General features: G+C 41.9%; 1 protein-coding gene across 3 annotated transcripts; it reads right to left on the bottom strand.

The window, feature by feature from the left end:
• Positions 1-3,903: 3,903 nt before the first annotated feature.
• On the bottom strand, positions 3,904-23,290 carry IVNS1ABP (influenza virus NS1A binding protein). Of its 3 annotated transcripts, none has more exons than XM_037145701.2 (15): positions 23,270-23,290; positions 16,591-16,814; positions 15,688-15,816; positions 15,334-15,503; positions 15,132-15,207; positions 13,779-13,952; positions 13,338-13,463; positions 11,876-11,983; positions 7,767-7,896; positions 7,305-7,529; positions 6,800-6,921; positions 6,593-6,719; positions 6,375-6,506; positions 6,048-6,221; positions 3,904-4,674 (listed from the first exon to the last, which is right to left on the bottom strand). In XM_037145701.2, the coding sequence occupies exons 3-15, from the start codon at positions 15,796-15,798 to the stop codon at positions 4,421-4,423; spliced, it is 1,929 nt and encodes a 642-aa protein (XP_037001596.2). In that variant the 5' UTR covers positions 15,799-15,816; positions 16,591-16,814; positions 23,270-23,290; the 3' UTR covers positions 3,904-4,420. The 3 variants fall into 3 exon arrangements, with proteins under 3 accessions (XP_037001596.2, XP_037001594.2, XP_037001595.2); XM_037145699.2 differs by lacking the exon at positions 23,270-23,290 and adding an exon at positions 22,499-22,820; XM_037145700.2 differs by lacking the exon at positions 23,270-23,290 and adding an exon at positions 21,666-21,760.
• Positions 23,291-25,221: the final 1,931 nt, after the last annotated feature.

Below are 25,221 nucleotides of genomic sequence, written 5' to 3' on the forward strand. Positions count from 1 at the left end.
TTGAGGTTCCATAGAAATTTCAGGATTGTTTATTCTAGTACTGATACGAATGCCACTAAGTATTTTGATTAGGTATTGCACTGAATGATTACTTTCATACATTTGTTTTGATGCAAGAATTATCAGATTCTTAACAGCAGCTTCAGATTTTAAAATCTCCATTCTTCAATATGTATGGCTATTATATTTTGAATAGAAGCCATCATAAGCACGTCATGAGCCACCAGAATGAACTGATGGGGAGTCACCTGGGGAAGGACTGTCTCTCTACATGATGTCCTTGCCTTTGCCTCAGTGAGGAGCTGGTGATTTCATAAGAGGTAGCCATGAGGATTAGCCCATCGAAGTTCCTAGCATCATTTTACACTAGCCTTTCCCAATGTTCTGTAATGCTATATAAATGGAGCCTTTTGAGGCTGTCTTTTCATTTAGCATGCTTCTGAGATCCATCCATGATGTTATCAGTACTTCAGTTCTTTTTATTCTTGAGTATCCTACCTATTATATGGATGGAATTTATTCATTCACTAGTTGAAAGGCTGTTTGCTTTAGGCAATTATGAATAAAGCTGGTACATTCACATACAGGTTTCTGCATGAGCATGTTTTTGTTTTTACTGCACTTTGATAAAACACCTAGGGAATGGGATTGGGTCATAGGGTATTTTTCTAAGAAACGGCCAAACTGTTTTCCAAAGTGACCTTACTGTTTTTTAATTTCCTACAGTTTGAGAGTGCCAGTTACTGTGCACTCTAACCAGAATTTGGTATATTATTCAGATTTAATAGGTATGAATGGCACTGCTTTACATTTTCTTAACAATTTATGAGTAACTGTCTTGGAACCCATTTACCTTCTTTGGTGAAGTGTCAATTCAGATCTTTTGCCCATTTAAAAACTTGATTATTTTATTGAGTTTTGAATTCAAATCCTTTATCAAATGTTTTCTCTCAAGTCTGTACCTTTAAACAGTTTTGGTGTAGGTAACACTAGTTTAATGTGGAAGGCTGGCCTTACCATGACTTTGCAAGTAGCCTTAGTGGACAGCTGGTCCTGTTTCATAGCTGCCTTCCAGTTTTTAATGCAACTCTTCTGAAACTGCTGCAAATTTCACTTCCTCTCCTGTTTCATTCTTTCACTGAAGCTTGGTATGCTGTGTGCTTTTTTCCTGGTCTAAAATTGTATTACTCCCTTTGCACCTATTCAAACCTATAGCCTTTGTAGCTGCTTCTATTTCCATGGGGTATCTTTGGTAACTGAGCTTTTGCTTCTCTTAGTCAACCTCCAATAAGTGACGAAGCTAACAGTGAAGCTTAAATACTTTGCTGGCCAATGTGCTAGTTTGAAGAATCCATGGCATGCACATGAGTTATGCCCTCTATAAATTCTCCTTGTTGCTCAATATGTCATTTTAAGTCTCTTGATAAACTTGTTTTTATTATGAAGGAAATTGGTGCCTCATGGTAATCTTTTAACCTACAGATGATTCAATTTTTTCCCCCTTGATTTTTAAAAACCGAGTAAATTTGACATGAAACTTTAAGTTTAAGGTACAGCATGTTACTTTGATACATTTATATGTTGTAATGACTGCTGTATGGTGATGTTTATCGTATTACATGATTACAATACAATATTGTCTGCATTCATTTTGCTGTGCGTTAGATCTTTATGGCTTATTTACTACTTGCTAAGTTTGTATGCTTACACACCACTCTCACCCCGCCCCTCCCCAACCCCCTAACTACCACCATTTTACTTGTTTTTACAGGTTTAACTTTAGATTTCACATGTAAATGCTGTTACACAATGTTTGTCTTTCTCTGACTTATCTTGCTTAACAGTATGCTCAAGGCCCACCCGTGTTGTGACAAATGGAAGGTTATCCTTCCTCTTAGATGATTTAACTTACTTTCCAGAACAAAATTTGTGGTTTGGCTTTATCATTTAAGAGTCATCTATATTGGCATTTCCTTGCTTTTCTTTGTCTTTTACACCCTGTTAATTTAGTTTGTCTCAGGTAATTTACATTGTCTTAGTCAGTGAAAGACTTCAAATCTTTTTTTTTTTGGAACCAATTAGAATACAAATAAATGCCTAATACTATAGAGACTGAATTTTCTGTGACTTCCCTAAAGGCAACTCTGGAGTTGCAAAAAATATTATAATAATACAACTCTTTCTCCTTTTCCTACTTGAATTTTAAGTTAAGAATCCTGCGGTCCAGAGAGATTACAAGTATTAAGCAAGGTTGCTAGCCCTACATCACATTCCTAAATCCAGGAGGTTCACTGCCAAAATATGAGTACATAAGAAAAGCTAAACGCTGAGTAACAGTTAAGGGTGCCTGACCTACTACTACAAGTCAAAAATCAAAGCCCTGTCTTGAAAGTAAAAAAATAAAAATAAAGTCATGCCTGAGGCATAATCAATTGTTTTGTTAATTCTACCAGGTATTTTATAGCTTTGCTACTGTTTTAGGGATCTATATGTTTTATGCATTATGACAACTAACCTCAAGTGTGGTTATTATTGATATTATTTCTAAATTACTCCAAAACCCATAATGGTAAAACAAATTTATGCTGAGGCTATGCCACATTGTTTCCTTACCTCAAAAAAAATGTACCTTTTATATGTGGATTGAGGACTGTCATGTGTCCCCCGCCCCCCCACAATATGGAAGCTGCTTATATTCAAAACATGCTTTAAAAATATATTTTGGCCACCAAAATACCCATTTGGCATCAGTGGTAATACAGGAAAACTCTGAGCCAAAGTAATTGTATTTGCATTTAAGTGTTACTTAGGAACTAAGAAGTAATTTCAAGTATTTTACTGCTGAATTCCCAAATAAAAGTTAATTTCCTGTGCCAAATAGAAAATAAACAGAGCCATTAAAAAAAAGTGATCATGTTAGGCTCAAATCTACCAACCTAGTTTTAGGCCAGAACCACCACAATAGACATAATCAGGAACGAGCCACTAACTAGGTGAACGGATTTCCTTTTCTGGTGGTGTTTGTGGAGTGGATGATACCAATAAGGTGTGAAAGTACCAGAGAAACATTTGGAGAAGGTACCTCATTTTCTTCTTAACCAGGTTAGTTAGCCACCAACTAGTCGTCTCGTCTCAGCTAGTTCAACAGATTCTTGCGTGCACTTTGTCTTCTCTGAGGGAAGAAACTGTTAACCTTGTATCAGCCTTTCTTTCCAATGTAAGATGCCGGGTGAGTATTTTTTCCCCACTCATCGATACTGGAAAAAATGTTTCCCCAAAACATTCAGCAATGAATGGGCACACAAAACTCAGGGATATTAAGCCCATGGTGCCAAGATTTCCTGCATAGTACCTTGAACACGTTTGCATCGGCAGCAGGCATTAGGATGTGCTGATTTTGGCCCCGCAAGTTTTCTTTACGGCACTACACATTTGATACCAAGTCACCCTGAGTAATGTTTATCCGTATGAATAGAAACTCTGAACAGAAACATAGTCTGGTAATGGCTGCACTCATAAATCCAATACAGTTCAACTGTCTTCGCAATTGACAGCTGCCATTTGGGATTGTTCTGTTAATGATTAAAAACAGGAATTGTTTAGGAGAAAATACTTCACTGTTCTTTACTGTTGAATATTAAGTATCTTCTATACCCTCAAAACATCGTTATTTCAAATAAAAATTGAAGCTATATTACTGTTCAGCAGTTCCATTCAAATAAACATTGGTACTTCATTCTCAAAAAAATAACGCAGCTGAGGCAAATGCCCAGACATTGTTGTTTTAGGTGTGTAAAAGAAACGCTTCCCTCTGCTTCCACAGAGTGACTCCACCACATCTTCAACAGGTCAAACACTCTGCTAAGGATACAGTTATAAAAGGCAATCATAAAAGATTACATCTTGGTAGGCATGTCAGCATTCTTTTAATAAAAACAAAAATAGTCATTGCCATCTAGTTAAATAAGTCTTTTTTTGTTATAGAGGGTTTCCAGTTATTGAAAAAGGGTTCTTAAAACACCCAACCACCTGTATCTCAATACCCTTCCCCTCTCGCCTAATACACATTTGAGGAAAAATTCATTTAAGTGCAAATTGCTAAAAGAAAGGTGGTGGAGGAGAGGGGACTTCTTGAAATGGTTCACCCAATCAATTCTCGGTTTATTCTTTTACAATACCAACTCCCAAAAAGTAAAATAACCAAAGTAGCCCTAAAAATACACAAAAACAGATCTTCGTCTTTGCATTCCTTCCCTAATGACACAAAGTATGTACAGCCTGTTTAATAGTATGCAATATGCAAAGCTTTGTGTTGCTGTCAGCAACCTCTACACCCACCCACCCTCCTTATTCACAAATGTACCTCTACTACACACAATTACATCACTAAGCCTGTTAGTTTGAAAAAACCTTAAATTTGTTAAAACTGGGAGATCTTTGTATAAGGGCTCCACTCATTTGACTCAAGGTTATAAACTTCTACGGTATTCAGAAACTCATTGCCATCAAACCCCCCCACTGCATACATGGTGTTTCCTACGGCTACAATCCCAGCATTGCTCCTTGGCGAAGTCATGTTTCCCATCATCTTCCACTCGTTCCTAGCTGGATCATACATCTCCACACAGCTGATGGCGTGCGAACCATCAAAGCCGCCACCCACAAACAGTTTTCCTATAAGAGAAATGAGACAAGTTAATCTAGGTGAAGGAAAAAACACCCAAAACCTGTCTTTTGCTAAAATCGGTGGTTCTCAGAAATGCCTCTTCATTCTGTCAGAAGTGTTTATGAAATGCCTACTAGTGTGACAAGCACACCCTAGAGGCTGGGGATATACGTGGAATAAAACCAGTAAAAACCCACTCACACGGAACTCAGGGCAATTTGGGAGTAGGGGTGGCACCACCTAGCTACAGTGCAGTCCTCGCAACAATCCCGTGTGGTAGTTGCTACTACTGCCATTTCAGATGTTAAACAACTTGCCAAAGACACAGTAAATAGCGACCACAACAGTTTTGTGCACTGGAGGGTTTGTATTAGTCCAGTGTGTAACAACGAAGATGCAGAAGATTTCAGATAACTGAATGTTTTCTATCTTGAGTTTTCCAACTACATAAAATGATTTTGGTAAAGAAATTTCTTCTTGGAAACAAAGTTGAATGTTAGGACTATTTTTAAATATACATACAGAATAGCTTAAATTGTTTTCAAACATAAACTTTTAAGGATAAACACTGTTACTTATTAAGTCCTTACTTAAATGTTGTTGATAGGTTCTACGACTTTCAGTGAGACAACATACGACAAAACCAGTTTTATCGTAGGCTAATTGACATAAACAAGAGTTGAGTTCCAGGGCATCTCATCAACGTTACAAAGAAATGTCACTGAAGGGCGAGAACTGCCCAGGCTCACGGTGGGCTGGAGGCTGCAGGCCAGCAGGCTGGCTTGCTGGTGCGTGCACAACCCCATGCTTTCCCCAGCTGAGCCACAAGCTTACTAAGACTCAGCTTTTGTTCCCAAAACAATGCTAGCTAAATTCACTGTAGCAACTGTATGTAAACCAATAAACTGAATGTGAAAGAAAGGTGTGTCTCTATAAAACTCAGTTTAATGCCTTGAAAAGTAGTCTAAAAAGTTTTACCTCTAATCAGGTAGAGAGCAATTAGAATAATGACCAGATCTAGATGATTTGCATTTATTTTGTTTGGCAAATCAAAAAATTTAAAATTCCTGCTCTAAGGAAATAAAGTCAAGCTCCAAAATGATGCATTAAGGGCTTGATTTGTGGAAGAAAATGACTTAGAACTTAATTCAGTGAACTCATCAAAAGATTAATGAATTAATATATTTATATTAAGTACTGAGTTTCTGATTTAAGAAAACCACCAAAAGATACCCCACCACACTCCACTGCAACACAAAAGATGGCTGCTTCCAAATTCTGAATGATGTAAATAAGCTTATAGTTATCACTGACATTCTCTTGGGATCTTAGAACAAACTCCTGCCACTGACTCCTCACCTCTCCGAATCCCAGTACTCACCATCCAGAACAGCGACCCCAGCCCCTCTCCTAGCCACATTCATGGGAGCAATTAAAGACCAGGTGTTGTTTATAGGACAGTAACGTTCTACAGTGTTCAGGCAATTCCAGGACTCCGCACCTCCGATTATGTACAAGTAACCGCCAAGCTCACACACTGCAGACTGGTGCCTACCTGTGAAATCAAGTCAAACCAAAATTACCACCCTATCTCCCAAAACTGTAGTGTGTACTACACACACTATTAATTCAGAGGTCTTTTTTTTTTGGGGGGGGGGTAGGGAGGAGAAGGGGAAAAAAACTTTTAAAGAAAAAAAAATCAACTCACGAATGTTCAGAGGAGCGCAGCTTGTCCATGACTTTGTTAGAGGATCAAAAACATCACAGTTTTTCAGTCCTTTCTGACCATATGGATCAGAGCCACCGAGGATGTATAATTTTCCATTCAGGGCACACACGCCTACGTGAGTGGAAAATAAGGTCACACACTGAGAACTGAAGCATCCTGTTTAAATGCCGATTACCTCAGGAGGGGAGCAGCATTACCGGCGTTACAACGGTTGGTTCTCAACTCTGGAACTGGAATCCAGTCATCGACATATGGGTCATACATCTCTCCACAGCTCAGGTCATCCGAGTGGCCGTTCGACCCACCAACCACGTAGAGTTGGCCCTGTACGAGAAGTACGAGGTGAGCACTTCTGCCACCCTCCAGTTATTAGAAGAAGCTAAGTGTGGGCCGAACGCACTCACCATCAGCACAGCCATCTGAAATCGGGCTCTCGGTGTTCTCATGGGGGCGAGGAAGGACCAGCGATCTGTACATGGGTCATAGCATTCAACAGTTCGAAGGCATTCCTCTCTGTTATAGCCACCTGGTGAAAGAACCACAAAGATTTATGCGTAAAACATTAGACTGGACAAGGGTTTCTGGTCCAGAATAGCTAAAGTATCCACAAACTTACAAGGCCCCAGTAGTTCGCATTTCTTAAGAGCTTACAAATGGCCAAATAGTAACGTTATCAGTATGACTAAATTAGTTTAAGAATGGAAAACACACTGCATCAAAGGTTAGGCAAACAGTACTTAGTTGTTACTTCCCTGTTGTCCTACAGTGTGGTAAACTGAAACGCCGGGAAAGAAGGTGTATTACACCCTCCTCTCTGCCAAGTGTGTCTGTCACAAGCAAGTGTAACATGTCCACTCGGAGACTTGGCTGCTAGGTTTCCAGTTAGAAATCACTCACCCTTGTTCTTACCTGCAGCTATGAGCTTGCCGTTCAGCTCTGCTGTCCCCAGACCAGACCGTGCGTAATGCATGGGTGACATGGGCTTTTCCACCAGCTCATCTGCCTGCATCTCAAAGCTCAAGCTTTTCGTTAGTTTTGGAGTACTTGTTGGTGAGCTCTGGGGGCTGTTTCGCCCGTGAAGGAAGATGACACAGAACGTACCATCCAGCACAGCCAGGCACAAGTAGGTGTTATCTGTGAAAGCACAGAAGTGCTGTGAGATGCAATCACTAGTTCCTTTTGGTTGCTAAGCAGTCCTGAACTGAACTCCCGATTCCAGACAGGAACGGTCTGCTACTGTGCTCCAAACTTTGCTGTGTCTAGAGATGTTTCCTCAAGTAGTCAGTTTGAAAATATTAAAAAATAGCTCCACTAACACTCCTTCAAAAATAAATAAATTTTAAGACAGTCTGACAAGCGAAATATACTTACTTGAAGTTTTTTCTGAAGCAATGATTTTCCACTCATGCTTAGGGCTTTGTACCGTGGCACTTGGAGAAGAGACACATCCAGTGGAACTGCTACTTATCGGCTTATGGCCATTCTCACGTGGTGGCTTTTTCTGCAAGATCAAAAGGCAGCTACAGACACCTAGCCAAAGACCACAGCAGGTGTACCTTTGTTCCCGAGCTATTCCACAACACTGAAAAAGACACTCAGTACCCTGCATCTGTGCGTCACGTCGCACGCCTAAACAGAACACAACCAACACTTCCAACAGACACAAGTTACTTCCCTCTGCGCTTCAGAACAACTATGCTCACAAAACTTCCCTGGCCAGGACAAGCTCAATTTGAACAACTAAAATTATATATTATAGGCCGAGTGTCAATTCTTTAATGGAGGGAAAAAGGGAAATCCTCCATTCCATAATCCACATATGCTCACATTTATATTAAGTACAGAATATTTTAAAAGATACTATAAATTTTAAATGACGTTAATTAATGGAGACTGCATTTAACCCACTGTCTCCACGACGACCCTCAAACCTAGAGAAGTCAATGTCACCATGTACCAGAGAGCCCTTCACACAATGCCAGCAAAAAGTGAGCGGACGTGAGGAACATGCAGCCAGTCCCTCTGAAAGTTCTTTACAGAAAAAAAGTGTAATTACAAAAAACCTTTTATAGTCTATTTCTTTAGGACTTCCTTATAGGTATTATAGAGTGGTTTTCCAAACAAACAAAACTATACTAAACCACAGAAATAAAAAAGAAATAGTAATTAGAAATGAAACAATACTACTAAAAGAGCCAAACATTCACAAAGTAGAATACCCAGGAACACTAAAAGAGAGGGGAGAGGGGGAAAGTTGCAAATTTTAAATGACTCTCAGAGATTTCCGATGCGTTCTCATGTGTGAGTTCCCTTTGATAGTTTTCTTTCAAGGACTTTAGCCCACGCCATCTGTAAAAGATGTGATCACGGAGAACAGGAAGAGCCAGCGCAGCCTGCCCTGAGAGGAGCTACCAAGTGAACGGGCACCAGCGCCCTCCCCGCAGTCCCTGGCCACGTCTGCCTATCCACTTACTCAGGTCCCCAGGGCCAGAGCCATGGGGGCAGGTAAAACTGTACTGGAAAACTGTACTTCTAATAGAAGCGAAAATCCACGTAACAGTAGAGAAAAAGATCTGGGTAGCTACTTGAAGCTCTGAAAAAACTATTTACGGCCAAGTTTGGTCTTGGCCATTCAGCAAGTGTGGTTATAGCACCTGTAGGCTATTTTGAGAAAAGGCAGCAAATGTACCATGTTAATGGTTATTCCATTCCACTGAGACGTTTATTACGTGCCCAGGTGTCATCAGACACTTTTTCACTTCATCTCTTTTAACCCAGTGAGGGCAATGCTACCTACACGTCATAGATCAAAATACTGAAACTCAGAGAACATACATACTGCCCAAGGCAATAACGACTAAAATAAAAGATTAGGCATTCTGTGTATAAACCCACTCTTTAGGTACCACAGACTGTCCTCTGCTACTAGAGTTACAAGGAACACAGAACCCTCCCCCGATCTGTGGGAAGAGGGATCCGAAACATCACAAATTGATAATGCTTCCATTAAGAGTTTTTTCAGCACAGTAAGAAAACTGGTCTAACGTACAGGGAGAAAATCAACGTGAAAGGGACAAGCACACTGACAAGGCAGACTGCCAGTGTGCACAACCAACCAGCCCGGTGCAGAAATACTGCTGGACTCTTTCATATTCCTTCTGAACATCTGCAAACGCCATCCTTCACTCCGCCTTCCCTTCAGAGGTGCCCACCCCGACTCGTACCACCCACCCCCTCTGCCTGTGTCTCCCCAGGAGGCGGTCTCTAGTGGCTGTTTCTTTCTCAGCTTGGCAAGCTAAGGGTTTCTTGACCTTACTACTCAAGGAAACCATATCCACCGAGGTTACTACTAAGCAGTTTCCCGGAACCAGTGCAGGAGTCGCGTCCCTAACCCTTCACACGACCTCCCGAGGAGGTTACGACATGGCTGACAAGTGAGTCCTCCTTCCCACCTCCTCCTCCTGCGTCAACTAGCTTTTACAGAACAGTTTTCCACTGTCCTCCTAGCGTTCCAATGGCTCCTTCTCTACTTCCGTTCCTGAGGCTTCCTGTGTCCTCTCATCCTTCTCCCTTTGTGATCTCTGTTCGTGGCACTGCCTCCTCCTAGGAAGTCACACTTCAGAAACCCCACTCACTCTCAGATTCTTCCTTTTCCTAATCTAAACCGTCATGAAGAACTACTGACTCGGGGCTGGCTGGTTTGGCTCAGTGGGCTGAATGCTGGCCTGAGAACCAAAGGGTCGCCACCAGTTCAATCCCCAGTCAGGGCACGTGCCTAGGTTGTGGGCCAGGTCCCTGGCTGGGGGCATGCCAGAGGCAACCGACTGATGTTTCTCTCACGTTCCACATGTTTTTCTCCCTTTCTTACTACCTTCCCTTTTCTCTACAAGTAAATAAACACATCAGAAAAACTAACTACCGACTCAGTCTCCTTGTAACTGAGTATCTGGAGTCCACCCTTTTCCTTAATGCCCTCACATTCAGCCCTTTTCATTTTTTCACCTGAACCGCTGCTTGGAATGGTCTACAAATTGGTCTCAGGAGCTCTAATCTACTTTCTGAAACTGATTATAAAAACAGAAGGGTTTCATATAATCCTTTTGTAAAGAAAAAAAACAAAAACAAAAAAAAACAGCACAAATCAGCTGGAATGCCACAAACCAGAGGCCGCCACCTGATATTTAACCATTTGTCTAAAATACGATTAATACACATGCTTGCTCTCCAGAAAAATACCATAACTTAGCCCATTTCTCTATCGTGAAATATATCTACCACTCTGTTCCCTTTTCTAAAGTTCTCTGAAAGTGTAAGTAGAAGCCCCAGTCGGTGGCGTTCACCCACTCTCCCAGTCGTGTGACCTGCGACTCCAAGAGCGTCGTCCTTGCCCAGACTCCCTTTGCTGTCTGCCGTGCAAACTCTTCTGACCCCGAGATGGCTCAACCGTCGCCTCTTTTTGTGCAACTGCCCCAGCCTCGCGCCTCCACTCTGCCCTCCTTTATATGCCTTCGGTAGACACCTCTTATGCCTGTACCATTTTACAGCTCCTATGAGGTCCTACAAGCACAAACTGTCAAAGACATTTTTGTGTCCCCCTATCTAAAACACTGCCTGCCACTTCTCAGGGATTCAGTCTTCGCTTGTTGAACGAGTACTTTTGAAAAAATGTTATCTTCAGACTCAAAAACTTTTTCTGAGAATGAAGATGTTCAGTCACTATTAACACAGAACACCTAAGAATGTCACATACGGGTTACGTGTGAGTCCATCAGTTGTCTTCTAGTTATTAAAGGAGAACACCCCTTAAGCTGGGCCAGCACCTACTTTGTACTTTATCCCTCATAAATACGATGTTGAGCTAAAGCCCCCCGCCGCCCAGAACGATTTCTGTATGACCATCTATATAAACTGTAAACACAGGAAAACCAACCTGTTGTTTCAGAAGTTAGGATAATGGCTCCCCTTTGGGGGTACAGCGGGGCAGTGACTGGGGAGGGGCAAGAGGAAGTCTCTCGGAGCTTCCGACCAGGCAAGGTTTAAACTAATGAGTTCACTGTGTGACACTTACAATTTGCATAATTTTCTGTTATTTGTTCACAAAGTAAGAAAGTGTGACACTTTAAAAAAAACTGCACCTACTTAATAGTCACTTCTGTTCCCAAACTATTTTTTAAACCACATAACACATTTATTTCTACATTGCTTCATCTTATTTGAAATCTTTCTTACTATTTGTAAATGTTATTGAGAAAAAAAATCTAAGTTGGGGTTTCCCGATTTGTTAACTTCTTTTTATGTGGCAAAAAAAGTGGTAGTTAACTCTAAGGTATGCCTTGTTTTCTCCCCAAAATGTTTCTGTCCAAATGTCATACCAAGGAAGCTCTTCCACTCTCCTTCATTAAAGGAAAATCTCAGTGCACTGTACGATGATGCTCTACTCAAATTCCAACCTGAGGTTACCTCAGATGTGCAAAGTGTACCTGCACAAACTGAATGTGGTCATCCTCACTGCCAAACACCTCAGCCTGTCCATCTAGTGGGTTCCCATCAAGCAGCTTGTGATCAGCTGAGTAGTACAAGGTTTGAACCTGCAAAACAGCAACAGAACACCCATGTGGCTACCGTCTCCATGGCTACACCACTGGTCCGCAGATCACACAACCGCCTCGGGGAAATCTCCAGGGTGCTGCTTGAGCTTCTTGACATCTTATTCTGGCGGGATCCCGGAGTAAAGAAAATACATGTCATGGATGTAAAAATGTAAAAAACAAAAATAAAATACAGAATCTTCTAGGCCCAGCTGCAGAGTCTTTGGCTTGATTGGCATGAAAGAAATCTTCATTTTTTTTCATAGCTTCCATTATACAGCATTAAGAAAAAAGGCACTAGGTACAGTATATAGGGTCTTCAAAATACACATTATTCACAATAAAATACTGAATATTGTTTACACCTCTAAGGAAAAGTGGTCTAACTTGCATAAACATGTTTCTGTCCTATAGGCAATGTCAAGAAAAACAGATGAAAAACAAATTCAAAAATGCAAACAAGCTGTAGAGACACTTCCCTTAACAGATGCAAATACAAGGCGAATGCATCTGATTTTCAAGTGGAAAACTACACAGGACTTGAAGATCGCCTGTTCTCCTTTCCAGAACATAATGATAATAGAATTTCTAAAGGCCTAACAGGTGTGGTAAGCCATTAGTGGGCCTGAAAGGCTTAAGTGCAGGGATAAACTCAAGGTCACTCCACTGCTCCATCTGCCACTATTTAATTCCCACTGTTTCTCCATTCGTTTTTTTTCTTGTGTGTCTTTGAAAAGCCCAAGCTGAGTTGACTACATGTATGAACAATATCATTGAAAAACACCAAGCTTTAAAGGTAGGAATCCTGTAAAGGAGTAAACACCGTTAAATCATCATCGCTCTCTGCCCACAGCAGGTTTTTCTTAGGAGAACTGGGGCAGGACTGCTGCTTCTGTACGTGTCAATACACTTGAGGTTTCTTCTTGTTTCTTCAGTCTTGGGTATCCTAGTTTTGTTAATAAACCTATGGGGAGATAAATCAATGGGGAGGAACAACCATTAGAAGCTTTTACCTACTTGTCAACTTTAAAGCAAAAACCTGTGAAGAAAAATTAAGAATCTACAGAAAATTTCAGTGTACCACCTCCCACTTCTAAAGCAAATTACATGCTACTTTAAAGAAAGTTAATAGCACATAATAAGCAAAGAAATTTAAAAAGGAAAGCAGAAGACCAAACTGAACAGTTCATTCAGCTCACCTGGACACCCCCCCTGTTTCTCAGCTTAGGGGTACCTATAGCAAAATTTAAATTCTTTAGGGTCATGGTTATAAAATAAAGGTGAAAGGGAATCCTTCATGTTATAGCAACATAATTTTTAAGAACTGTTGAATCCCATTTACTTTAAAACTAACCTCTTCCATCAGCTCTTCCAGGGTGTCTCCATTCTCCCAGATGCTGCGCTGCACCCAGTTGATTACCTTTGTGTACAGTTTGCCGTTGCTGGGCAGGCAGACGTTGTCTTCGAGCATCACCTCCAACTAGAGTTGGATGAGAGCAGTTACATGTGAATCAGTGCTGACCCTCCAATGTTCAGCTTCATTCTCAAATTCATACTAAAGCCGTGAATAAAGAAGCCCCACTTGCACTTACTCTAACTTGTGAACTAGAGTTAAGAACCAGTAGCCAAAAAAAACAAAGACAGTAAACAAACTGGTTGGCAGAAAACTGTGACGCTGTTGCTAAAAATAACAGTATCGTTTCAACGCAGCGTCTTTTTCTACAACCATTCCTTGCTCAAAACATGGACAAAGATTCTGTGCCTGGAAATAAGCATCTGTGGATTGGACTCCTACCTTTAGCCGTGGAAGTTTGAGAAACTCTTCCTCTTCTGAAATTTCCAACAAATGCTCCTGAATATAAGCATCGACCTTATTCAGCAAACGCGAGTCTCCCATACAACTTGCAAAGTTTCGGTAAGAGATGCAGCTGGTAACATCCATTCTGGACAGTAAATAATCGCCACAAACCTTGGAAAACAAGAGTGCCAACATTTACATGCATTTTATTTGACAAACATTTAGTACTCAGTGTGCATGCATCTGTGAAGACAAAGATGAATAAAACCTTACTGCCACGAGAAAACAAGTTCAACAGTTGGAAGAAACACATGCGAATAGTGAACATCAAAGAATGCCATACAAATGTGTAACTCATCTAAGAAAATAAACTGAAATGCTATGATAATGCCTATGAAATGTAAAGTACAACTTTCAAGTAGAATAATTATGGCAGGAGGGCTGGAGTTTACTGACCCCCCACATTAGAAGATTAAATGCTTTTCTTCCTATGAATTATTAAGCACTTCTCAATGGTGTTAAATTCTAGAAGGAATACTTTTAAAGAACCTGGAAGAGTAAGAAAACAAAGAATTGCCCTGGCTAGATAGCTCAGTTGGTTAGAGCACTGTCCTGATACACCAAGGTTGTGGGTTCAATCCCTGGTCAGGGCACACACAAGAATCAGCCAGTGAATGCATTAAGTAAGTGGGACAACAAACTGGTGTTCTTCTCTCTTTCAAATCAATCAATAAAATTTTTTTAAAAAGCAAAAGAACAAAGAATTGAGGTTATGGGATGGAGAAGAAGAAATACATATATTTTTTGCATTGATCCCTGGTTTTAACAATCCAGGTGAAGTTTTCTTTAAATTGAGAGTGCCAAAATGGACCTTAAACCAGCATCGTACTAGAAAAGTCTGAGTCCCTCCAGATGGCAAAAGCACACAGCCACATGCTTTTTTCTGCCCAAAGCTCACCCAAGCACTGTCCTCTCTCCTGCACACAGATTCTTTTTTGTTTTTTTAAATTACTCTTCTGTTACAGTTGTTCCAATTTTCTGTTGCTCTCCCTGCACTGTCCCGCTAGCACAGTGAACAGATACATATTTAAATTCATGCCACCAAGCGCTGACACCGACACCCTCCCAGGGAAGACTGCTGGAAGGGCACATTTCCAGCCCCTATTACCCGACAGGAGGTGTGACCCTGCTACATCACTATCAGCTACAGTTAAAATAGCATATTCAGTTCTCTAGGGGGAAAAAAAGTCTTTCAAGTTCTTAACACTAAGAAATGACAGCATGCATTTTAATCATAAAGCACGACTCCCCGACAACAGCAGTCCTTGTTTGTTACTTCTGGTACCCCACCTGCTTCACTCGGTCCATCTTCAGCTTTTTGGCTGCAGAATAAACATCTTTTACTAATTCCTTATCAGCTTTCAACCTGTTAAAAAATAAAAGTTCTTGATCATTTTACGTACCGAGGCTTTAATACAGGTTCTTAATATAGAGAAACTTGGAATTTCCTGATGAGACTTCCCGATTATATGAATTACACCAAAGAACTTACTGTGCAGTGTAGGCATAATTCAACAAGACTTCAACAGCTTCCGGGTTGAGATCATCGAATTTGACGTGAGAAACTCGGTGAGGATCACTATCGTTATTAAAGATTTCAAATAAATAGGGACTGCAGCAAGCCAGGACCGCTCTGTGTGCCAACATCTCATGGCCACACACCTGAAACGATGAGGGGTTCAAATGAGAAACATTACGGACTCTGTATTTCTCTAGCTCATCATTCTCTTTCAAAAGTTATCTCATTAAATGCCTCCTATGAACAAGAAAATAAGCAAATCCAAGATTCTATGGCTTTGAATAATAAAAGACCACTTCCGTAAGTTTCCAATTAGGTTTTAACTACCTGAAGCCGAACATCACAGAACTGGCCGCTTTTCCTCAGGGCATTTAATTTGGCAACGGAGGACTCAATGAAATTTTCATCTTCGAACATTAAATATCCATTGGGAATCATTTTTCCTTATAAATTTGGCTGAAGAGCAAAGAGAAGCTGAGTTATTTTACTTGTGAATCATGATTTCCATGTTTTAAAAAGGAATACAGTATCTTAATTTTCAAATTCCATCCTGTCAACAACAAAAAATGTATCTTACAAGAACACTGGTGAAACAGCACCGGTACTGAACATCCAAGTCCTTGTACCCCTGTGCTCTGGTGGTCTTTTCAAGGATTCACAGAGTATCTCGGTGGGCATCTGTGATTTGGGCTGTTTCCATGTCTACTGACATTCATTGCGAAGGGAGAGAAACGAATGCCCAGCCCTGCCCACACCCGCTCTGTGAACCAGCTAAAGGCCCGGACGGCTGCGGCCTGGTCCTCCAGTGCAGGGTTCCTTTCGGCTGCTGTCATTCCTTCATCCTCAAATGGTAAAACTGATACGGAAGATGAACTTAAATTCTGGTCCCTTTGCAAGTTTCCATATACTCTAAATCACTTAGAAAAACACATGACAGAGACTTATGTTCTTTTAAAGTTTCCACTTCACCTTTTCTCGTGAACAAGTGACTACCGGGCTACACGAGACGCACCATTCTAAAGCATTAATAGGAGAGTCGGTTTGAAGTAACTGATTTATCCAAATCCAAAATAAAAGGGGGGGGGATGGGAATTTTTTTTTTTTTTTTTTACTACAAATAGATTACTGACTTCACATTTTAAGTTATGGAAGGGTATTAGTGTAGGTGGTACAGTCTTTAGAAAAAACAAGGTATCTTAAAGGTGCACTGGGCAGTGAATATTCACTCACCTGCTATCCTGGTGAGAAATGTACCTCTGGGGCTTAAATATCCGAGGCAAAGGAGTGTGAAATCTCAGCACTTCATTGAGGTATGAAGACGGTTGGTTGAAGTGAAGGCAGAGGTGTCTTAAGCTCCAATGGTGATTCCAAAACTATCAGGCTTGGAAATGATGTAATCAAGTCCTTAAAAGCTATAGACATGAATTTCTTCTGTGATAATCATGCATCATAATCTGTAACAATGAAATATTTTAGAAGGATCAAAGACTGCCATTGATCTGGGTAGATCATATAAGTCTTGATCTCGAAGAGATTTTGACATAAATGGCATGAAGAGAGAAAATAACTTAACACAAATGTGATTACATAGTATATAAATATTTTTTATTTCACCTGCCACTACTGAGGTAATCAGAAACAAACAAACCTTTCCCAAAGACAGGAGGAGCTGATAATATTGATCATTTAAGTGAGATACACAGACCCAAGGTCAGAAAACAAACACAGGGCCTGGCAAAAGTGAAGCCTGCTTGAGTGTGGTTTGTGGGATAATAATGTGGGTTTGATAATTTACAGTTTTAATTTAAACATTTCATCTAAATTGTCATACGGTGCGCTTGAATTTGCTATTGTTACGGCACAGAAGTACATGCTTCCGATTTTGTAGTAAGAGATTTTCTAATAAAAAAGTGATGTCATTGGTGCCAGACCTTGTATAAATCCTGGTTAATTCTATTCTCTACTATTGGAGTCAGGTGAATATGGAAACACATGATCCTTCTGTTTTCACCAGCCAGCAAGCAACTTGGGCGTCATTCCCAGACATGTACACAATGTTATAGACAAACCGGATACACTGTTCTCCAAAATGTGCTCTGCACTTCCCCGCCTCTGTACCTTCTTATAAATACCCTCAGTCCGGGGGTGCCAAATTCTTTTTCACTGGGGGCCACATCAGCCTCACGGTTGCCTTCAAAGGGCCAAATGTAATTTTAGGACTGTATAAATGTAACTACTCCTTAACAGTTAAGCACTGTTCAGCACTGCCAGGCCTGATAAAAGAAGGTGGAAGGCCGGGCCTGGCCCATCGGCCTTGGGTTTGCCGCTGTGCCTTAGTCCAGCCTCTGCCAGATGAAATCTTACTTCTACAGAGCTCCTGCCAAATCCCCCCCAGTAAGAACTAGCTTCTCCACATACTGACCCCTCTCTGAACAGTATGTGAGACCTTCTGGCTTGGCCTCTTCTGGGTTGTTTCTGTATCTTCCTTCATTCAAGGTCCCTTGAAGGCAGAGCCTCCATCTTGTTCATCCTTGTATCTATCCCGTCTACCCCCTACCAAAGCAACTCAGCCAAAAACTTGAATACAAAGATTCACCTAAACTGTGATTACACCATGACTCCAGGAAACCAGAACAAAGAAATTATTTGAGAAATATGCGTATTTTCCAATGTCATCTTAAAATTATCCAGACTTCCTTTTCCTTTATACATCAATCAAACCCACAATTCTAAACCTAGCAATTTTGTTAAGATAAATAACCACTAAGGTCTGGTCCAGTTCTACATCAACAAACCTCCTGTGCTAAATTCAACACACGCTCAATCTGTAAAAGAGTGGGATCGCACTGGCCCCAACTGTGCCTGAGAATTCCTCTGCCTCAGTTGGGACTGTTGTCAGTGTGTACCCCCACAAAGAAATTATATCATAACCATTACGTAATACTGATTTCCATGGCTCTATACTTTCCTCTAGATTAGTTAACTCAGTTTTTCTTAAGGAACCAGGACTAACAAAATAGATGTTTTCCAAGTAACACACACCTCTCTATAGAGAACACACCATCTCCTAAAGAAACTTTCAAACGTTCTTAGCCAAGGCCCGGCACAAGTTAGGAAAATCTTTGTACATATGGTATACACAGGGCCAGCCCATTCAAGCACACAGGCGGTTAACCCCTCACTTCAATTGCATAAGCTGCTCTTAAAAAGGTGGAAGGAGACCCTCCTTGCAAGTTCTGTTGATATGATTAAAATGTGCCCTTTGAAAAACCCAAACCATTATGATATGGAGATTTATAAATATTTGAAACTTTGACCAGTTTTATTCAGTATCTATTTGTAAACTAGTTTTGATCTAAAAATAAATATAGCATCTATTTGCATTTGATAAATTGAAAGTTCTACCTTAAGTTTATTTTTAAAAACAAAAACAGATGGTTGAAATCACTTCAGTCCTTTGGGAGAATGCGGAAAATTTTTGTAGCAAATCTTGGCACATAAATCTGTACAGTATTACTAGTTTTGCAAATACAGTGAGTCCTACTATACACTTAGTACTTGATGGTTTTCTAGTACATCAAGATCTTAGTACGAATCTTATCACTTTAATGTCTACTCATCAGTGCAACCCTACTTGATTTTAAAAGCTAATGCAAGTCCAATGGATATTGGAGTTAATGCAGCAAACTTACTTTATTCAATGACTGTCCTTACATATGTCCCTACTCTCACCAAGCCCCAAGTCAGGGGGTCACAGCAACTCCTGCCCCCAGAAACATGTCTTTGACAATTCACATGCACTTCTACTAAAGTAAGACTGGGCAAATTCAGAGTTTTAAACTGTTCCGAAAATTCACAGAAAATCTTAATTGAAACTCAATAACTATAGGACTAAAAAAGTAAAGAGAGAGCTTTTCTCCTTTGAAAAGCCAACCCAAAAGTTGATATTTCACATATATATCTGACTAACCCACTTTTAAAATTAAAACCAAGGTTAAATGCAATATATTCTGGTAAATATTCTCCAGTTCCTTAATACACTCAGTGCAAGAAAGGGAGACAGAAAACTCATAAATGAGTAATTAAACTTCTTTAGTAACATCCAGAAGTTCACGTGTTACCACAGACCCCAAAAAGATTGGCTTGACTGAAATAGAATTCAACAGGTCTCTTTTCTGAAGAGTTAAAAAAGGTGGGCACAATATTATCTCCCTCCAAAGTTTTCTTGGGCCTTCAGCAAGAAAGAGCAAGATAAAACCTTATCAAACCTTCAAAGGATCCTGAAAACTTCAAGGCAAATGACAAACATCCTAAGCTTCAAGGCAGTCTTTTGAGGGCAGCCATTCACACAAAATAGCAATCGATTCCATTTGTTAAAGGATTTTAGAATCATACAAAGTAAACCAATGAATCTTTTTAAAAACATAAGTTAACAATCCCCAGTGTCACCTCTGAAACTACAATCCCCATCCGTTTATATCAAGTCGCCAGCCAGACTTACTCGGCCCCATGCTTTTAACCTCATTGTTCTGTAGTTGGTTTATCCCACAGTCATTTATAGCCCCAAACATATGGCAAGCACAATCTGGAATGGGATGCTCATGACACAGTGGAATTAACCCCCTTTCTCCAGCCTGGAACATTATGCAGACCAACCAGACAGAGAGATAAACCAAGCAGTGAAGACAGGTCAAACAAAAAAGGGGAAAAAGTATGGCAGGATACATATTCCAGAAACTGCAGCTATTTCTATCTCAAAAGATTGCAGTTTGTGGGATGCGTTCGGAGAATAGTGGGAGAGGAAATAATGGCGATGGGTGCTAGGTTTAAACAATGCTGGAGAGCTGGAAAGGATTTAGCAAGAAGCACGGGACACCAGCAGAAATGTGCAGATGGCCTGCTAAAACAGAGAAGCAGGAAAAGTATAGATACACCCATGCTTCTCCTCAGGGAGTAAAGGCATTCAGCGTAGATAGGAGGCATCAGGATCAAAACCAATGGCCGAATTAGATTTACAAAAAGCCTAACAGTCATTTGAGTTTGCTCCACCCTAAATTTAGGAATGAAGAGAGGAATCTGAGGAATTTGCTTTAGGACATTACAGTGTTGAGGTACCTGTTGGGCGTTCAGGCTGATACCACAAGAGTCATAATACTGATCTAGGTATAGGTTCAGAAATTATCTCCAAGGTGGTAACTGAAGTTAGTAACTATAGCTAAGCATGTATTTGCTGTAGTCCAAACATGCACAAAAACCAAAAACCCAGAAATCACTCCCTTATCCATAATTCCTCCATTTACATTTTAGCACAAAAAGGTGGAAGGATCCCCAACTTCGAAGAATTCCTTCCTGTGGATTTGATTATCCATTCATAGTGTTGAAAGGTCAATGAAATTATTTTTAGGAGTAACTGATCTTAGTAAACATGATTAAGACATTTGCTTAACAAGAAAACTTTTACATTCAAAAGCCCTTATTGGCAAAACCACATTTAAGTGCCACCTAAAATATTTTTTTTAAAGCAAAGAAAACTAAACCCCACCCTTAAGTAAGGAGCCCAAACCCCCACTAATTTAAAGCTAAATCAAAACCTGGAATGCTTTGCTTTAGGGGGAAAAGTTAGAAAAATAGAACATTAAAATAAATCAAGAAATTTATGTCCATTAATCAGAGATGTCCTCTAATAAGAAAATACAGAGGAAAACTATTCCGGATCTTTTTTTGGTCAGTGACTCTAGTCTGTTTTACACAAACTCCAGGTACCAAATTATAGACATTTGATAAGCAGCCTGCCAGCTGACATTAAATGATACTCTTCTCAATCTCAGTCTAAATAGTCAGTGTTTGCCTCATCTTCAGATATACAAATACAATGCCTCATCATCTTTAAGCCAGAAGCTTCAGTAGCAGTATTATGCCTACAAGGTATTCGTTAGTATCTTGTTATCCTTAAATCAACCGCCAGAGCTAGAATTATTAAGAGAAAATACAGTCTGGTTCATACTGGACTTGTTAAACTGTTATTAGTAGTACTAAGCTTCCAAAATTTTTCTTTATTACTAGACAGAAGATCCACATACAAGTGAGGCCAGGATGTTCTAACCTCCATCACTAACAATTGACAATAGGAAATAAAAATGCACCCTTCAGGCACCCGATTTCTACTTGCTATAGCTTTCAAAATCTGCTGTCTCACACAAAGATCTGTATACGACGTACTTAGAAAAAGTAAACCTATTTCTAAAGTATTTGTGGTTCAAGTTTCCCTACGTTCAACTCTCAATTTGATACTGCCTGATACCTACCTAAGAGCTTAGAACCGGAGACCCTTTGCAAGAGGCGAAGATCAGAAAAGACCACACCTCTCCGCCGAAATCTTTTGCAAAAAAAAAAAAAAGACACAGGCGAGCGCCCCAGAGTGACTGGTAAACCCGTAGCTCCAGACCTTCCTCCGCGCGCGCAGCAGGGCCGGCGCCCACTCTGCGCGCTGAAAGGCAAAGCCCTGCGTCTGCACACCCCCGCCCGGGATTGGCCAGCTCCACAGTCATTCAGCGCCGACACGTCAGGGCAGCTGCTCCCTCCCTCCTCCCCGCCCTCCTCTCCCCGCGCTTGGCAAGAAAAGCGGGCAACGTGGAGCGGGAACAAAGGACCCCGCGGCCCACGGGGGTGCCACCTCACTCCAGGCCGCGGACACCGATGCAGCCCGGGATCAGCTCTCCGCCCACACGCTAGTCCTGGGAGGTCTCACATTAGAGAGTCCATACCTGGGCAGACCCACACACTAAGGCATCCGTTCTGACAGTGGGAATGGAGATTCCCGCGTCCTCCTTCCGGCAGTTCATCCCTGGCCCTCGGCCCCCTGACACAGGCCCCGAACGTATGGTTCCTCCCTCCCTGGTCCCTCTGCTCCAGCTTTCTCCGAGGCTGCTGCCGGCACCCGCCTGAGGCCGCCAGGACCCAGCAACCGTGGCAGCGCCCGAAGCAAAGGGCTCTCAAGGTGCCGGCCTCTCGCCCACAGAGTGTGGCGGAGGCTTAAGGGTTTCTCCCCCCCAGGATTGGGACACCACTCCATCTCTCAGCTCGGATTCCAACCGCTCCCTCTTTCTCCTCCCCCGTTGCTGGGAACAAGGATTATTACCTGGTTCATCTCTGAAGAGATGGAAAAACTCATCTCTGGAGCTTCCAACGGGAGCAGCAGGAAGCGGGCGGGACCAGGCCCAACGGAAAGCGCGTCTCGAGGCCGCGGAGGGTGGAAGCGATCGAGCGGGAGGACACGCGGTCGGTCCACGGAGGTTGGGAGGAGAGGGAAGCGCCACCGAGTGTTCGCGGGGACTCCCTCGCCGGCACAGCTGCGCTGAAGCCGCAGGCGGAGAAACTGTACCCAGCAGTCCCCAGCAACCGACCTCCACGCGCGCCCCAGAGACACTGCCGCAACCGCGGCCAGCTCGCGCCTTACCCCCTCGCACGTCACCACGTGTGCCGCCAACGCCTTGCGGGCGCTTCCGGCCGAATCTGTCCGCGAATCACAGGCGAGCACCAGGAAGGATGCAGCCCGAGGCCCCGCCCACCCCCTGCCCCGCCCCGCCCCGCCTTTCTCCCTCGTTCTCTCTGGCTCCTTCCAGCACCACTCAAGTAGGTCAACGCAAGGTGATCCCTGGGAGAGACACTGTGCTCAGGCTGCACCTCCTTTTACTTCCCGCACCCTCCCGTCGCCCTTTCAGACCGCCCGGGAACTAGTTCCCTCCAGCCGCCCTCACCTGTTCTGCCTCCTCTGAGAGGCACAGCAGCCAGGGGCATCACAGGGGGGAGATTAGATTTCTCCACGTCAAATTTACATCTAGACAACTGCTCTTGACTGGAGCTAGCCGCCGAGCACACTAGTCCGAGTGTAGTTGCCCTTGGCCCTTACCTTTGCAGGTGGGTGGTGGTGTGCAGGCGGGAGGGTGGAGTCTGTGAGAAAGGAGACAAGCAGGTTAAGAGAAGGGGTGCGAAAATCCAGTAAATTGGAGGAAAAAAACTATTGGAAAGGTCTGAGAAGGCATAGTAAATATGTGTTGCTGTAAAAACCTGTTTACTTCTACCTCTCGTCCCCCGAGGTTTCTATTTTGTCTGAGTTCAGCTCTCCTCTGGGAGACACTGAGTCAGTTCTTTACTGGTCTTAGCCTCTTTGGGAGACAGAAAATAGTCTTGAGAATCGGTAGTCCCTATCTGAACCTTCTAGGGCCTTCTAGACCAGGTGCCGAACTGAATAGTCCACCCCACCACCTTGCCCCCGGAGGCAAACCTGTTCTGTGAAGCATGATGTAAGGGCTCTGAAGGGCAAGCTGGAGAGTTCCTGGCTTCAAAGTGAGGAGATTGAGTGAGGTAAACCTGTTTTGAGTTCGGCAAAGGCCTCCAGGTTAATGTTTTGTTTAGTTTATCGTGGTTCCCCGAGAGAGCACTTAAGGGGTCCAGGCCTACCCTTGTTTGCATTTGATTACGCAGCTTAATTTTAGACATTTCTAGGAACACTTCGTCAATGCTTCCTACCATTCTTGAACATTTAACTTTTTAGTTTATGCCCACAGGAGCAGGGCAAACACATGTTGGGGCCCTTCATCTGTAACAGAAGTTTTACAATGTTTTATTCTAAAAATCGTGAGGCAAGAAGACTTGTTTCCGCCGCCCTCCCCCCTCCCTTTTTTTTCAATTCAATTTAGGGAGGAAACGGGAACTACAATATCTATTAGAATGATTCTTATTCTTTTTTTTCAATGAATATATATTTCTGTTGTTCAGGTGTTTTGCCTTTTCCCCCCACCCCAGCCCAATCCCCCCAGCCCTCCCCACCTCCCTCCCGTTTCCAGCCCTGCCCCCCTTATTGTCTCTGTGTCCTTTATATTTGTTCCTGCAAACCCTATCCCCTTTTCCCCTGAAATTCCACCCCTCTCCCCTCTGGTCACTGTCAGCCTGTTCTCAATTTCAGTGTCTTTGATTCTTATTCTTTCTTAAGGAGAAAAGACTGACATTTGCCACTGGACTTTTGTTTTTTAATAATCTTGCATCGCAAATGAAGCTGCTAGAATACATACATACCTGTTAGGTTCTTTTAGTGCCATGAGCTTTGTAGTTCTGGTGAGAGTATGAATTGCCCACTTTAGGTAAGTGTGTGACCGTGTGGCCTGCTGATCCCAGGGTCCCATTTGCTGTACTCTAGTGCCTTTCTGACCTGAAGCAGCCAGCACTTTTCTTAAAGCTACAGTCTGGTCAGTTAATGCATCTTTACCTAGTATGGAGTGTCATATACTGCATTCTCTATGAGCATTAACCTAAAGTATTCGTTCCATTTGTCTTCCAGGCAACGTGCAGATACTTAAACCTATCTATCTGACGACTGCGTAATCAAAATGCAAACTCGAAAATGGAATATGGTAGGTAATTTCAACCTTCTAAAGTAACAAATTATTTTCAGATATTCTGCTCTTAATATTTAAATTAGACAAAATATATTTGGAGAATGCTTAATAAAAATAAAAACTATCCAGTATTTTATATCAGGCACTAAGAAAGATAAAGAACTGGTGCCAATTTTTAAATTTTTTGCCTCTGATACTGCTTCAGATGTTGTCCCAGTCTTAAACTCTGACTTGTATTTCATTCTTTATGTATTAATTTGCTAGGGCTATTGTAACAAAGTACCCAAAACTGGGTGGTTTAAACAATAGAAATCTATTGTCTCACAGTTCTGGAGGCTAGAAGTATGAGGTCAAGGTGCCTGCAAGGCTGTGCTGCCCCTGTACACACCCAAGAAAGTTCCACTCCAGACTTTTCTTCTTGCTTCCGATAGTTTTTCGCTTAGCCCCAAAATTTGCATGGATTTTT

Source organism: Artibeus jamaicensis, unplaced genomic scaffold (assembly GCF_021234435.1).
Source record: "Artibeus jamaicensis isolate MK-2021 breed Jamaican fruit bat unplaced genomic scaffold, CSHL_Jam_final contig_2170, whole genome shotgun sequence".
NCBI lineage: Eukaryota > Metazoa > Chordata > Mammalia > Chiroptera > Phyllostomidae > Artibeus > Artibeus jamaicensis.